At 39.6% G+C, this 17,093-nt stretch overlaps 1 protein-coding gene across 1 annotated transcript in view; it reads left to right on the top strand.

The window, feature by feature from the left end:
* Positions 1 to 1,033: 1,033 nt before the first annotated feature.
* The window catches only part of PSMB2 (proteasome 20S subunit beta 2), a 41,560-nt gene continuing 25,500 nt past the window's right edge, over positions 1,034 to 17,093 (top strand). The window contains exons 1-3 of the mRNA XM_080654747.1: positions 1,034 to 1,270; positions 7,407 to 7,529; positions 9,598 to 9,668. Coding sequence (XP_080510873.1) covers positions 1,180 to 1,270; positions 7,407 to 7,529; positions 9,598 to 9,668 — 285 coding nt within the window. The 5' untranslated portion in view covers positions 1,034 to 1,179. The remainder of the gene's footprint in view (positions 1,271 to 7,406; positions 7,530 to 9,597; positions 9,669 to 17,093) is intronic.

Raw genomic sequence — 17,093 nt, 5'->3', positions numbered from 1 at the left:
CTGAGCCAAACCGGTTTCGGCTGATTTTATTCTTTTTAATGGCTCCATAATATTCCATTGCATGAGTGTACAAAATGTATGTAACAATTGTTTCACTTATGGACATTTCAGTTGGTGCTCACCCCTCTTTGCTGTTGCTCTGCTGCAATGAATGTCTCTGCATACAGATATTTGGGTATTTGTGCATATATTTGTGTAAGACCCATATAAAAGTTATGTACATTTACCTTTTTAAAAATATCCATTTGACCTCTATAAGATCATGACACAATAAAAAGTTTTTTTAAAAAAAGGTCATGACAATTTATATTCTTACCATCAATTTACAATTTCTCAGTGTTTTTTATGTCTCATGTTACTAATTACCAATGAGGTTGCAGATCTTTTCATATTTCTTGGTTATTTGTGTTGCTTCTTTTGTGAATTGCCACTTAAAAATTGTGCTATCTTTCCCCCATTGATTTGTAAGAATGCCTTCTAAGTTATAGATATTAACTATTTCATATGTTGAAACACATTCTGAGTTCATATTTATGTTTTAACATTATGATGACTTTTACCAGAGAGACTTTATGTAGCCATATTGCCAATCTTTTCCTGTTCCTGGGTCCCCTGCTATGCTTATAAACAAATGTCACTTTCAAAGATTATCAAATTATTCTTTCTTCCTCCATTGTTTTTATTATTTTAGTCTTTATTCTTATATATTTAACTCAACCATATTTTACTTTTGTGAAAGTCGTAAATACGGCTGTCAAGTTTATTTTTCTCCAATCTGATTTGTAGGGAAGGGGTTTTGGGAGATATTTTACCAAGCAACAGCCATCTAGGAACACACGCCTTTTTGGCATTCACATGTGCTCGGCACTTTACATCTAGTGTGTGACTTAATCTTCAAGCGAATTTTAAACTCAATTTATAATTATGCCTGTAGAGCCGGAATCGCAAAGCCTTCCAAGGCAAAGGTCGGGACGCGAGCACAAGGTTGAATAGCCCGACGCCACGCCCACTTCCAAACTCTCGCGGTAGTTGTACGTCATTCGAGAGCGCCGGTAGCCGGGGCAGTCGCGCGGCTGCGTAGAGTGAAACTGCGGTCCGTGGTGCTGTCTCACCGGTGAGGCAGAGAAGCCGGCTAGTCCCGTGTCCTGTTGAGCCTCCAGCCCCCGGCCTCCCGCCACCATGGAGTACCTCATCGGCATACAGGGCCCAGACTACGTCCTTGTCGCCTCCGACCGGGTGGCCGCTAGCAATATTGTCCAGATGAAGGACGGTGAGAGGAGGCAGGGGAGGCCCGGCGGGGCCTGAGTGTAGGGGCATCCGGGAGGAAGTTCGCGGGGTGTTGGGTGAATACCAGGGAGGTCCGGGAGCTGGAACCCCGCCTGTCCTGATCACCACTTGCTTGCTTTTTAGAATTAGGAGACTGGCAGACAAGCTTAGGGCCTTAACATTTACTCCTCTCAGGCCTGCTTGGTCAGTGCTCTGCTCTGGCCTTCGCTAAAAGCGCTCTAGGCGAGAGTTGCCTAAGGGAATTCCGTTTTTAAGTTTTTAGCACCTGCCGAGCACCAGGCTCCCTAGACCCAGAAATTACTGATGTCGCTACTAATGAGGTTAGTTTGTTGGCAGCATGAGGTGGGATCATGGGCAGCGTGAGACTGTGGACTAGAAACTTGGCATTTCTCTTCCGCTGCCTGTATCCTCCTGTGTCTCAGCTCAGATCCTCCTTTTCCAGTTTTCCAGGACACAAGCTGTCGCGTTTTTCTTATATTTAAGTGGTTGGTGGAGCGCGGAGACTAGAGCCCTGTCACTTATTTACTTTATGACTGCATAAGTTATTTCGCAGTGCCCCATCTGTTAAATCAGGGAGCATTTGAGATCTTGCTTCCTGGCATTGTGGTCAGTTTGGCAGAAACAAACTCATAAAAATCTGTTAAGTCACAAGCTTGTTGGGAGGATTGCGTGAAAAAGTTTTGTGCAAATGCTTAGCACAGTAACAAATACTTGGTAGTAATAACACTAAGCACTTATGTATCAGGTGCTGTTTTAAGTGATTTCCATTAATTTCATGTAACCTTTTAAGATAAACACTATTATATTACAGTTTAACAAGGGACTCAGATATGTGTATAAATAATCATAGCACAAGCTAGAAATGTATGCTGCATAAGAAAAGTGCAGTCAAACTTCTGAGGCAGAGCAGAGATAGAAGAGATTGTTTTTAGGTAATCCAGAGTAAGAAGAGATCTTTCTGGTTCTAGAGATTAGGGAAAGCTTTGAGGGCAGATAATAGTTCATCTTGGGTTTAAAGAAAGAAAAATTACTAAATCTGCGGTTTCCTGAAGTATGTGAACAACGGGTAAAAAGTGTCCATCACTGCATTTGATTGTCAGATTGTCATCACTTGGGGTGATGGAAAGAACCATGAGGGACTCTGCTTGATTTTTGGTCTTTCTGAAGAAGAGAGAGATCTGAAAGTGGTTTGTTAAACATCTATTTTATGGATTGTTCCTTATGTCAAATTACTGTGTAAAATTGCATAAATCGTTTATAGAAGTTCTATTTGTAAACCATCCATCCCAAGGGAGTAAATTTGTTTTGAGAGTAAGTCTGTCCATTATTTTGACTACTAAGACCTTTGGCATGCAAGTGATGTTAGCATGAAATAGTGTCTAAACAGAGCAATAACTAAGTTAGTACCTTTACAGGTTTCTGGTTTTGTTGTTTTTTAATATATTTTTATTGGTTTCAGAGAGGGAGAGATAGAAACATCAATGATGAGAGAGAATCATTGATTGGCTGCCTCCTGCATGCCCCGTACTGGGGATTGAGCCCACAACCTGGGCATGTGCCCTTGACTGGAATCAAACCCAGGAACCTTCAGTCCACAGGCCGGTGCTCTATCCACTGAGCCAAACCAGCCAGGGCTACAGGTTTCCGTTTTATTACAATGTATATTAAATTACATTGAAAAGTAGAATGTGCTTTAACCTAATTTACTAGTATATACACAGTACTTCTAGGTGTTATAAGGGATGCAACGTATTAGAAATAATCCATAGAGTGGCCTAAGACATTAAGAAAGTAAGGAAATAGCCCTGGCCATAGTGGCTCGGTTTAAGCATTTTCCCATGCACCCAGAGGTCACAGGGTTCTGTTGATTCCCAGTCTGGGCACATGCCTAGGTTGTAGGCTCGATCCCCAGTAGGGGATGTGCAGGAGGCAGCCGATCAATGATTCTCATCATTGATGTTTCTATCTCTCTCTTTCCCCTGCCCCTTTTCCCTCTCTCGCTAAAATCGATGAAAACATATTAAAAAAGAAGAAAACAAGGAAATAAATACAAGATGATTTTGTATGATAAAAGATATCACTAGTAAGTATTAGGTTAGGTTTTGTTTTTTTTTTCCTTTTAAAATTTTATTTATTAAATTTATCGGGATGACATTTGTCAACATGAACATATAGGTTTTAGATGTGGGTTTCTATGTTACAAGATCTGTATATTGCACTGTATGCCTACCACCCATTAGGTTAGTTTTTAAATTGATGATTTTGGGAATAAGTCCTATGTGTATTCAAAGAAAAGAAAGATCACTGCAGTGTGGAAGAAAAGTGAATTTGAGTTAATTCTTTAAAAATATTTAGAAATAATTGCAGTCAACTCACTGTCTAATTTTCCATATGGTCTTTTCTGATAAAACATTTTTTGTGTGATAGCCCTGGCCAGTGTGGCTCAGTTGGTTGGAGCATTGTCCCATACACAGAAGGGTCTCATAGTCTGGGCACATAGCCGGGCTATAGGTTCCATCTGATCGATGTTTCTCTCACATTGATAATTCTCTCTCTCTTTCTCCCTTTCACTCTAAAATCAATGTTTTGGATTGGCATGTGGACTTTTCCCTATTTTCATTTCAGGAAGAAATTCTTTCCTTTTTAATCCTTACCTGGAGATATTTTTTTCCATTGATTTATAAAGAGAGTGGAAGGTGGGGGGGCGCGGAGAGAGAGAAACATCGATGTGTCTCACATTGATTGGTTGCCTCCTGCATGCATCCCTGCCGGGGCCAGGGAACCTGCAACCAAGGTACAGGCCCTTGACTGGGAATAGAAACCGAGACCCTTCAGTTCTTGGGCTGACACTCTAACCACTGAGCTAAACCAGCCAGGGTTCATGAAGAAATTTGTGTAGGGTAGGCAAGAATGCTGAAAATGAATAATATTTTGGAATTATTTTTCTTCCAAGTATAAAATGAGAATGATACTTCCAGTTTTCCCAGGAGAGTACTTGCTTATTAATGTGGCCTAATTCTTTAATTTGGTTATATGCCACATTTCATGTCTCTCTCCTGGCTATATAGAATTGATCAGAGTACTCCAACCCACACAGAATGCTCTTTTCTTTTTTTCTGAATTACTATAGCATGTATAATGGAACTACATTGTGACACTGAATTTAATAATATTGTACATGTACAGTTTTCCCACCTATGAGTTAGGTCAGCGGTCATCAACAGGTGGTCTGTGAGGTCTGAAAGGTTGGAAACCACTGAGTTAGGTAGCAGAAAGCAATAGTGTTACCATTTTACATGCTTGGAAACCATTTGCCCAATTTCAGAGTGCCGAGCCCAGATTATAATTAAGTTCAATTGAGTTCTAGTCCAGTTGGCTTTCCACAGAATTGTACATTGATGTTCATTTTGTTGTCCATTTGTTTCATGTATGTGGATCTTGTAAGTTCTTTAAGAACCAGAAATTCCCTAGAGCTACATAGGCTGTTTTCTGCACAACTCGGGGAGCTGTTAGCATCTATCACTTTTTATATCTCCCTTCACTACTCACTGGACAGGCAGTAGGTGTTTAAAAACATTTTTGGCCTTGTATTAAGTTCATTTCAGAGTTGAACAGCTTTAGCATTTTAGCCTAGAATTTTGGCATACTATATAATAAAGAGGTAATATGCAAATTAACCCTCACACCATAACACCATCACAAGATGGTGGTGTGCACAGCGGGGGTAGGGCCGGCTGCTCCGTGTGCCTGCAGCCACAGTTCCCATGGCCCCGCGGGATGACCAGGCCAGCAGGGGAGGGCAGTTGGGGGCGATCGGGCCAGCAGGGGAGTGCAGTTGGGGACGATCAGGCTGGCAGGGGAGTGGTTAGGGGGTGATCAGGCTGGCAGGCAAAAACGGTTAGAGGCAATCAGGCAGGCAGGCGAGCGGTTAGGAGCCAGCAGTCCCAGATTGTGAGTCGGACATCCCCCGAGGGGTCCCAGATTGGAGAGGGTGCAGGCTGGGCTGAGGGACACTCGCGCCCCCCCGCCCCCAGTGCATGAATTTCATGCACCGGGCCTCTAGTCTATAATAATAAAAGTGTAATATGCTAGTTAGATCAGACAGCTGAACAACCTTCCAGACGAAGCCGGGGCTGTGAGGGCCGAGTCCCTTGCACAAATTTCGTGCATTGGGCCTCTAGTTTCTTCATAAATGCTTTGAAAACAAGTGTCCCCCCCCCAAAAAAAATAACAGCTTTTTTTCTCACTATGAAAATAGTGCAAACTTATTAAGTAACTAGAGGCCCGGTGCACAAAATTTGTGCATGGGGGTGTGTGTCTCTCAGCCCGGTCTATGTCCTCTCGCAATCCAGAAACCCTTGGGTAGGGTCCCTAAGCCTGGCTGGTGATCAGGGCCTATCGGGGCTTTTCTTCTTCCAGCTGCCAGCAGCTGGCCCCACCCCTGCCATTGCCACTGCTTGCCATCTGTGCAGTGCTGCCCCTTCCCCCGCCCCCGCGCGCCCTCCCCCCGCCCTGGCCACCAGTTGCCTCCCTCTACGGGTGACAGGCATGGGGTGCGATCGCTTGGCTGGCCTGGGCCTCCCTCTGCGAGGTGATTGCTGGCTTGCCCCGCACACCTGCCAGAGTGTCGCTGGCTGGTGGCCTGGGCCTCCCTTTGCGGGGTGATCAATCACGGAGCCCTCCCATCAATCGCCCCGCAGAGGGTGGCCTGCGCCTCCCTCTGCGGGGTGATGGTGGGGCCCCGGACCAATCGCATCACACCCACCTTGGCTGGCCTGGCGCCAGTGGTGTCATAGCGTGGTTGTCCGGAAGATTGTCAGGACAGTTGTTCTGCTGTTCGGTCGTTTGGTCAATTTGCATATTATGATTTTATTATTATAGATGTTTTCTTACAAAAATGGTACATATTAAATATAGACAGTTTAGGAAATACTGATAAGCAAATAAGGAAATAAAAATTAACCATACTTTTGCTACCAGGAAGAACTTAGATGCTAGTGGCACCTAATACTTTTCTGGTCCCCTTTTTCTTTGCATAGATAATACAGCTATGGGTAAACTTTTTTTCTTTTTTAAAAAGTTTGCAAATTAACAGTCTTTAAATCTGTAGTTTGTAACAAAAGAAAAATGTGTTTGTTTAGGAGTTTCAAAGCAATTTGATATTGTCTAGAAGCACTGGGTGTGAGAGTGTGTGTGTGTATGTGTGTGTGTTTGCAAGGTTTAAGCCATATTACCGGTATCCACAACTCAAACACTTGCAGTTAAGTACTGTATTTGACTGTAGCATTTTGTTCTTTAAATCCTGTTAAGGGATTTTGACATTTTAGAAGCTTTCAAACAGGAAACATGTCTCCCAGGGAAGATTATTCAGCACTATTTGAAAAATGAAAAGTGAAAGTGAGAGTTAAGATAGGGAGATTTAAGCTTTTTCTGAAGCTTAAATGAATATGGAGTTTTCTTCCTTAGGTACTAACTGCTATCTGAATATTTATCTAATCTGAATGAGTCTGGTTCACTTAGATAAGATTAAAGTATTGGAATTTTTGAGGTGTTTTAAAATAGCTTAGTGTTGCAGTATTTGTTAGAATTTTTGCTTTGGCAAATCATTTTAATTTTCTCTTTGCTTTGGAAATGGAGGTGGTTTACTTTTTAAGGTGATTTATTTTTTTTCTTGAGGTGGTTCCTTAATTTTAATTGTAGTATCAGTTCTTTTATATATGCTTTTGTATGTGTGTAAATATAATAACTAACATTTGTATTTGTAGAGACATTTTAAGGCTTTGTAATCATGAGCCTAAAAATAGTGGCCCTTGGCTTGTGATTCCTTCAGTTTCTTTGATTCTGTTCTTTGCATTTCAAATGCCTTTAAATGTTTTTAACTATATTTTTAATTGTCAGCTTTCATATATAGTCACTATCTGAAATTGACAATTAATAAAATATACTGGTGGTTGTAACATGGAGAGGGAAAGTGATTAATACGGTTGCCCATGAAAGTCTTCTAAAACCAGTGAGTAGTCAAATTATTCAATGTAGTAATTGATAAATGTTTATATATTGTTCTATAATAGTAAATTTCTGATAAGTTAATTTCTAATACTGTGTTTTTCTTTGAGCAGATCATGACAAGATGTTTAAGATGAGTGAAAAAATCTTACTCCTATGTGTTGGAGAGGCTGGAGACACTGTACAGTTTGCAGAATACATTCAGAAAAATGTGCAACTTTATAAGATGAGAAATGGTGGGTAACACTTAGAAAGTAGCTTTGTTTGGTTTGTTTTTAACTTTGAACTGAATATTCTCTACTGGCAGTTCTACACATGAGCAGACCAATGTGGTCATCGGTTTACTTGAGTCTTTCTATTTTTGAAACCTTACTTTTAGACTCTTCTTCAGATTATAAAGATTTTCTATAAAAATTCAGAAAAGGGAACCATTATAATTATTTTCCTTATCTCTAAAATGGAATTGTAATATTAATGAATAATATCTATGAAAATGCTTTGTAAACTTAAAGCTCTATGTAATTTTAGGAGTTTTACTATGTCATAAAGAGTCCTGCCTTGCCTCTTCAGCATGTTTTTGTCTAGGAAGATAATTACGTTTTTTGTGAGATGTTTCATGAGTTCTCTCTGGGGCTAATGAACTTTTATCCACTAGGAAAGTACCCCTATCAAATAGTACTAGCCACTAGTCCTTTGATCCAGGAACATTTATAGTGACACTTTAGCAGAAAGAATCTTACTTCCATTTACTTACTTCACAGTTGAATAACACTTTATACACAGCACTGGTATAATGTGGAGTTGTGGAGGGACTTAATTTCAATATAATTGTATGACTAGATACCCATTCGTGTAGTTTTTTAGGCAGCAAATTTAACATCATGTAGTCAATTCATAAATATTTTTGAGGGCTTCATCTATGTTAAACATTCTGCCTCGTACCACAGAGAGTTCAATGATGAATAAGGGTCAGTCCCCACCAGTCAGGAACCTAAAACATGTACTTAGGTTTAAGCAAGTAGAATCTTGTAAGAATTACTTTTTAGTGGTTCTACTTTATGCCTACATGGCAGGTGAAGGATGCCAATAATGTTTCTGAACTACAGTAGTTAAAACAGTACTTAACTGTCTATCCTGGGAGAGAGAGGAACAATAAACAAGAGTTGAGAGAGTTGTTTGTTATATAAGTTTTAGGGTCTGAAGTCTGAGTAATACAAAAATCATGTGTGGTTAAAATTTAAATTCTTTAAACGCTTAAATTACCTGTCAAGTATAGTTTTGTGTATGTCACTTTACATAGTAATTCTTATGCATATTAAAGTTTAAGAACTGAGCTAAAATAAGGGAAAGAGAATAATCTATATGCTGTGGTCAGACATCAGACTTTTCTGCCTTTAAGGTAACTGTCAAATCCTTAATTGTGTTTAGGGGATTAGGTGGAGAATTGGAAAGTATTCCTGCTTGTCCAGAGTTGCTTCCATTATGATTTAATATGAACTAATAGATTTGTGAGGATGAAATTTATTAATATATGTGAAAGCTCCTAGCATAGACCCTGAAACATAACTGTTCAGTAAATATTTGTTAGAATTTTAATCTAAATCTTCCTGATATGACACTGTTTAAAATGTTGTGGGGAATAATCTAATCACATGCTGGAATCGAACCCAGGACCCTTTAGTCCGAGGGCAGATGCTCTATCCACTGAGCTGCCTAGCTGATTTGGCTCAGTGGGTACAGTGTTGGCCCCCAGACTGAAGGGTCCTGGGTTTGATTTTAGTCAAGGGCACATATTTCAGTTGCAGGGTCGATCCCCTGCCTTGGTTAGAGAGCGTGTAGGAGACAACCAATTGATGTGTCTCTCTCACATCGATGTTTCTCTCTGTCTCTCTCCCTTCCACTCTCTCTAAAAATATCCACTGAGGATATTTTTTTAACAACAACAAAAAATTTGGCATCTCAAGACCTCTTTCTTGTTTTTTTTCAACACCTATGTATTTGTACTTTTTTTCCTTCTACAGAGGAAACCACAGTCTGTTGATAAATAAATAGCTTAAGCAAGCTAGAATAGTTAAATGTCACCTTGGTTCTGTTTTGTAGTCAAGAATTATGAATTAGCTATTTCACAACTGTTAGATGGGGAAAGGGACAAGAAGTAAGATTGTACTCCTTATTCTGTGTACTTTATATATTCTCGAGTGTACAAAGGGTGGTAGACTGTAAGAATAGGAGTAGTGGAATGATTTGGGATACTGTTATTCCTTCTGCCTTACTTTAAGTATGACTATTTATCTCTTGGACCAGGTTATGAATTGTCTCCCACAGCAGCAGCTAATTTCACACGCCGAAACCTGGCTGACTGTCTTCGGAGTCGGGTAAGCAATATAGCAGGCAGCCTGGATAAGAGCAGAAAATCTTCTGTGCTTCTTTTATATCCCATTATATATGAGTAGTACTTTTGCCATTTTTTGGCTTTCCTGAGCCCTTCCCATTGCTACTCATTCATTATTTAGTCCTTTTGGATTTTTTTTTTTTTTTAATTTAATCTTTATTGTTCAGATTATTACAATTGTTTCTCTTTTTTCCCCCCATAGCTCCCCTCCACCCAGTTCTCACCCCACCCTCAGCCCTTACCTCCCCACCACTGTCCTCATCCATAGGTGTACACTTTTTGTCCAGTCTCTTCCCGCACCCCCCACACTTCTTTCCCCCCGAGAATTGTCAGTCCACTCCCTTTCTATGCCCCTGATTCTATTCTATTCACCCGTTTATTCTGTTCATCAGATTTTTTATTCACTTGATTTTTAGATTCACTTGTTGATAGTTATGTATTTGTTGTTCATAATTTTTATCTTTACCTTTTTCTTCTTCCTCTTCTTAAAGAATACCTTTCAGCATTTCATATGATACTGGTTTGGTGGTGATGAATTCCTTAGCTTTTTCTTATCTGTGAAGCTCTTTATCTGCCCTTCAATTCTGAATGATAGCTTTGCTGGGTAGAGTAATCTTGGTTGTAGGTTCTTGCTTTTCATCACTTTGAATATTTCTTGCTACTCCCTTCTGGCCTGCATAGTTTCTGTTGAGAAATCAGCTGACAATTGTATGGGTGCTCCCTTGTAGGTAATTAACTGTTTTTCTCTTGCTGCTTTTAATATTCTCTCTTTGTCTTTTGCTCTTGGCATTTTAATTATGATGTGTCTTGGTGTGGTCCTCTTTGGATTCCTTTTGTTTGGGGTTCTGTGTGCTTCCTGGACTTGTAAGTCTATTTCTTTCACCAGGTGGGGGAAGTTTTTTGTCATTATTTCTGAAAATAGGTTTTCAGTATCTTGCTCTCTCTTCTTCTGGCACCCCCATAATTTGGATGTCGGTATGCTTGAGGTTGTCCCAGAGGCTCCTTTCACTATCGTCAAATTTTTGGATTCTTTTTTCTTTTTGCTTTTCCTGTTGAGTGTTTTTTGCTTATTTGTATTTCAAATCTTTGACTTGATTCTTGCGGTCCTCTAGTCTGCTGTTGGGTCTCTGTATAATATTTTTTATTTCAGTCAGTGTATGTTTAATTTCTAGTCGGTCCTTTTTCATATCCTCGAGGGTCTCGCTAAATTTATCGGCCTTTTCTAGAAAATTCTTGAAAAACCTTATAACCGTGGCTTTGAACTCTATATCCAGTTGTTTGCTTTCCTCCATTTCTTTCATTTGTGATCTGTTTCTTTGTCTCCACATTTTCTCTGCTTCCCTGAGTTGGTAGAGTAGCTTTGTGTGGTAGGTGTCCTATAGGGCCCAGTGGCTCAGCCTCCCCAGTTACCTGAGGTGGACACTCTTGGTGCACCCCTTTGTGGAGTGTGTGCACAGCCTTGTTGTAGTTAAGTCTTGATTGTTGTTGGTATCACTGGGAGGAATTGACCTCCAGGCCAGTTGGCTGTGAGGATCAGCTGTGTCTACGCTGGGAGAACTTCTGTGCTGGAGACACCCTTATGGGACAAGACTTGCAAAATTGCAAAAGGCTCTGTGTTCAGCTTGGATGGGGTGGAGTTTCAGGGCAGAGCCGACAGCCTTGGCTTCCCGTCAGCCCGGCCCTATGAGGCCCCTGTGTCTCAGTGTCCCATGGTAATCGCTGCAAGCACCTCTGAGAGAAAGCCGCCCTTGAGTTTTGCCTGCTGCCAGACAGTCCAGTTTCTCCCCGAATGAGTCTGGGTTCCCAGAAACTTGCTCGGAATTGGAGTTCAGTGCAGTTGGGATCTTTTGTCTCCCTCCCGCTTTAGAAAGCCAGCGCGCACTCAGCCGCCCATGCATTCAGCAGTCAGTCCTCTCTGCGCACACGCGCACATCTCCGGACCTCTGCCTTCCACAGCTCCTGAATCTCAGTGTGCTTTCTCTTTTCCTGACAGTCCAGATTCCCCCCCCCAATGAATCTGGTTTCCCAACGTCTCGCCCGGAACTGGAGTTTAGCACAGTCGGGAGCTTCCGTCTTCCTCCTGCTTTAGAAAGCCAGCCACGCACTCAGCTGCCCGTGCATTCAGCTGCACATCCTCTCTGCGCGCACATCTCTGTACCTCAGCCTTTTGCAGCTCCTCTGAGTTTCAGTGTGCTTTCTTCTTTCCTTCTAGTTGTAGTATTTCCACTCAGCCAGCTTTCCTGTGGTTCTGGATGGTGTCCGTTTTGTCTTTTAGTTGTAGTTTTGAAATTGTTGTGTGAGGCAGCAGTTTAGGTGTTTACCTATGCCGCCATCTTGGTTTCTCCTCTGTTTTCTCTTTCTATGTTGTTGCTAATTAAAGCCTAGAGAGCAAATATAGCCCAGAGAATTTGGATGGTGCACACCGACATGAAGTCCTGTGATAGCTTTTTAAAATTCTTTTCTTTTTTAAAAATATGGTTTTATTGCTTTTAGAGAGAGAGAAACATCATTTGGCTGCCTCCTACATGCCCCCTACTGGGGATCGAGCCCAAAACCCAGGCACAACCTGGGCTTGTGCCCTGACCAGGAATCAAAGCAGCAACCTCTTGGTGTATGGGATAATGTCCAATCCCTGAGCCAGATGGTCTGGGCTTAAAATTTTCAAAGTATTTTTATAGCAAACCATGTTGCTTAATTCCTGTGGTTGAAGATCCCCACATGTTAGTAGAGATGAAATCTTAAAAATAATAATGGAAATTTTATCTTGAGGTTGTCTCTGTCTTTCTATGACTATTCTTGACAAAGCACACAGAATTGTTCCTCCTTGCTTATTCTGGCCTTGTTGGTATCTCATAGTTATCTTTGTTCCATCGATAGCATGTTAAAAGATGCAATATTAAGTTAGGGATTGAATGTATTAAAGTTTGTGCAGGATGTGCCAGGAAAGTTCATATGATTGCTAAAGGTGTGCATTATTTCCTTCCCACAGGGACTAAGTGAATGGAGCCTTACCATGTGACCTTACCCCCTGTGCCTATTTACTCAGCTATGAAATCGAGATAACTTCCTAACCCCACAGGAGTGCTAGGAGAATGAATGCTTGTATCATAATATTTAACATTCATATGACTTTTGCCCAAAGCATTTTGCTTAATAATTTAATCTGTTCAATATTCCACTGAGATATATAGTGGCTAATTCTCTTATCACTGATACGGAATGAAAGGTACAAAGTGGCAAAGGGACTAGCTCCAGGTCACAGAGTGCTGGCAAAGCTACACTAATGGTGCCATAATTACTTGACAGTTCTGCCTCAATCAGCTCCTTAGTTTTTCAGAAGTGTTTCTAAAAAATTGGTGCTGTTCATATTTTTTATTAACAGTTTTAGCTTTATCTGCACTTGCTTAAGCTGAGTTATGACAGAAAACTAAACAAGTACATGTTATTTTTTTTTAAGTTAACTTATTACAGATCTGTAAAGCAGTTTATTTTCTAGTGCCTAATAATACTGGATTGAGAACTTCACAATAATAGAACTTTTTCTCAGTGCTAGCTTTGATCGAGGAATTTGTGCGAGTTTAAAGAGAAGCCAGAGATATGATGGATTGGGAGGAGGAGATAATTTTATATACTTTTGTTTTATCTGGGTGAAAGATTAGTGGGCTTTTCTTAGTCACTCGTTCATGAGAAAGGAAAATGGGTCAGATATGACTTTTTTTGCTACCCCGAGGTTCCTATAAAATTCAATAGGGTATGCTGTGGCTTTCTGTGTAAAATATTCCTCTGACTTGTCAGGCAGAACTGGAATAAGAATTCCAGCTTTGGGCACAATAAATACTTTTTCATAAATGCTGCACATCAAGTGAATTAAGCTTCTTTTAGAATTAAGATAAGAGTGGTGATGTGCTTCATGCAAATGTAGTGAATCCAGTTAATCTCCTAGCAGAAATGTTTGATGTCTCAACAAACAAATATTCTGTATAGACAATGACATAGGGTAGGGCTCTAGTAAATATTGACTACCTCTGCCTTGCGTTTCTAGGTCCAATCCCTGCTCCCCCACACTTATCAAAATAGGTTATTTGTTCTAAAATATGAATTTATGGTTTAGTAATTTTGTTCTGGGGAGAAAGGCGATGATAGTTTTTCAGTCTTCCTGATAAGTGCAAAGTAATTAGATTTGGTACATTTACACAGTCACACCAGTTAGGACATGAGATTTATTTTAGCATGCATAACTTTGTCTCTATAGCTGAAATTGTTAGATTTCCAGTTAGTCATGTGTGTGTTTGGTGGTGGTATTTGGTTGGGAGGACATTTATTTACCATAGAGTACATAATCTTATGTAAACTGGTTCTTTAAGAGGAAAGCAGGTTAGCATGGTAGTTAAGTGTAGTCTCTGGAATTAGACTGCCTGAGTTTAAATCTTTGCTCACTGACTTGCTGACTGTGTGTCTTTGGACCGGTGCTAAGCTTAATTTTCCTACTTAAAAAATAGTAGCACTACTTCATAGAATTATTATAAATATTAAGTGGGATAATCATGCAAAGCTGTTAGCATAGTGTATAGCATATACATCTAATTAATAAATCACTTGCTTTTATGCTGCTGCTGTTGTTTGGCTGAAGAAGCAATTTAATAGCTATAAGTTAGTTTCCTATGGGAGGTTCTTTGTTGTGCTATTTTAGTTGAACTGATCTGCTAGTAAAGAGAGGGTTATAAAAAAAATTATTGATGCCCTGGCTAGTTTGGCTCTGTGAATAGAGCGTCAGCCTGCGGACTGAAGGGTCCAGGGTTCGATTCCGGTCAAGGGCATATGCCTGGGTTACAGGCTCAATCCCCAGTGGGAGGCCTGCAGGAGGCAGCTGATCGATGATTCTCTTTCATCATTGCTGTTTCCATCTCTCCCTCTCTCTTCCTCTCTGAAATCAAAAAAAATATATATTTTTAAAAATTACTGATATTGATAGAGAAAATAGAAATAAACCAACATTGATAATCTATTATGTGCTAGGCTTTGTTTTAGATCTACTCAGCCCCGTGTGGTAACAAATAGTCATATGTGGTTATTTATATTTAAAATAATGAAAGTTAAATAATATTTAAAATTCACTTCCTAGGTGAGGGTCTCCTGAATTTTGAGTGAGAGGTAAACTTTTTTTAAAAAAATATATTATTGATTTTTTACAGAGAGGAAGGGAGAGGGAGAGTTAGAAACATCAGTGACAGAGAAACATCAATCAGCTGCCTCCCGCATTCCCCCCACTGGGGATGTACCCGCAACCAAGGTACATGCCCCTGACTTGAATCGAACCTGGGACCCTTGAAGTCCGCAGGCCGATGCTCTATCCACTGAGCCAAACCGGTTAGGGCGAGAGGTAAACTTTTGTTTCTATAAAAAAGTATTTGTTCCTCAGTTACATTAGCCACTTTTCAAGTATGCAATAACCATATGTGGCTAATGGCTACCATATTAGACATTGAAGACAGAGATCATTTTTATCATCATTCTCTTGGACAGTGCTATTCTAAATAATTATATTTGTGATCTTATGTAATGCTTATTATGACACTGTAAAATGAGTATAATTCTCATTTTACTTACAAGAATACTAAGGCTAGTTAGTAGAGAGGTTAAATATTTCTCTTATGTGTCCAGGTATATCAAAGGCACAAAAGGCTGAGAGGTAGGATTCTAACTTCAAATACCATACTCTTTTATACTCTCTTCTATATTAGTTATTGAACTAATGTTTGTGCATTTGGGAAAACATAAAATGTTCAGTTCTATTAAAATGCCAAGCTCTCCATATAGGATTATGTAGATAAGGTATAGATATGTACCCATTGTAGGTATTCAATAAATTTGGTAAATAAATGTCATCCAATTACATTCCCATATACCACTGAAAGTGTTATTATGCAGTCATACACTGGAAGAGAATTTTATTAACGTGTTCTTAATGAATGGATGTTACTTCATGAAAGAATTATAGATCTGGGATCAGCAGGAAGAGAGGAAAAAAAGACAGATTCGGGGAAATATCAAGAGTCTTCAGTTTAGTTTTTATTTATTTCTTTTTTTTTTTTATTAAGGTATTATATGTGTACATATCTTACCATTGCCCCTCCCCACAGTTTAGTTTTTATTTAAATGCATGTGTACATTTAAGTTGGTCTGCTCCTGGTTAGACCCTAAAGAGCAGGAAAAGTGCTAATTAGGCTTTTGCTATGGGTTTGACTCCCCAATTTTGAATATTTATGAGGCTTTTTGGAGCATGGATTTTAAAGGCAAATATGCCAGATTCCAGTCTCTTCTCTGATTCGTACTATTTGTATGATCTTGAATAATTATGTTTGCTGAGTTTCACTTTTTTCATCTGTTAAGAAGGAAGGGGTGATCAAATGTGGCAAATTAGGAGAACTGAGAATTAACCATTGGTTTAATAAAATATATTTGGAATGAGTGAATGATACCTCCTTGGAAAAATAGTAGATATTTAATAAGTGACTCCATCATTTAAGAACTGCTGTTTGGGTTTTTAACAGGATTATTTTGAGAATTTTGTGATGACTTATAGGGATAGTTCACACGAGGCTTGTTTAAATTCTCCTTATGATTTGATTATTTGGCTATAAAAGGGAGAGTGATAAGCAATGGAGCCATTTGTTGCTTGGAATGAATTATGTGGCATATTTGGTATAGCCCATCTTAATGCCTTAAAATTTTCTGTTATTATCTACCAAGATCTCTATTTTACATATGTGGAGACTGATATATGAACCAGTGAAATCTAATATCCTTGGGGAATGTCATGTTTGTGGCAAGGCTTAGAGCAGCGATTTTCAACCTTTTTCATCTCATGGCACACATAAACTAATTACTGAAATTCTGCGGCACACCAAAAAATATATTTTTTGCTGATCTGACAAAAAAATAGATATACTTTTGATTCTTTCACATTGAATGGTTATTGTTGTGTTGACTGTTGTCATTCTTTAATTTGACAATCTAAGGGAAAAGAGGTCCCGTGCCTCTGACTAAATAGTGCATGTTGTACAACTTCTTTCAGCACACAGTGTGCCTCTTGGGACACACCAGTTGAATATTGCTGGCTTAGAGCAGAATGCTGACCTCCATTGTGTGTAATCTTCAGGGCTTTCCTACTGCTACTCATTGGCCAAAGTATTTTCATAGCACTTTTTCTGAAGTGCTTGGTGAGCCTTTAGTAATTTGTCTTTTTATAGGTCTATACTTATAATGATTAGTAAATAAACAATAGAAATAATAAGTTGGAAAAACATACCCAGCCTCATATAGTGGTTTTCAAATTTTATTCAATGAACCTGCCTCGGGAATCTCACCAAGGAAGGCCAGTGTGGCAAAACTTTAGTTCTGCTTCACA

Source organism: Plecotus auritus (genome assembly GCF_963455305.1).
Source record: "Plecotus auritus genome assembly, chromosome: 2".
Taxonomy (NCBI): Eukaryota; Metazoa; Chordata; class Mammalia; order Chiroptera; family Vespertilionidae; genus Plecotus; species Plecotus auritus.
The sequence above is the reverse complement of the archived record's forward strand: the minus strand, read 5'-3'. Positions and strand labels throughout refer to the sequence as shown.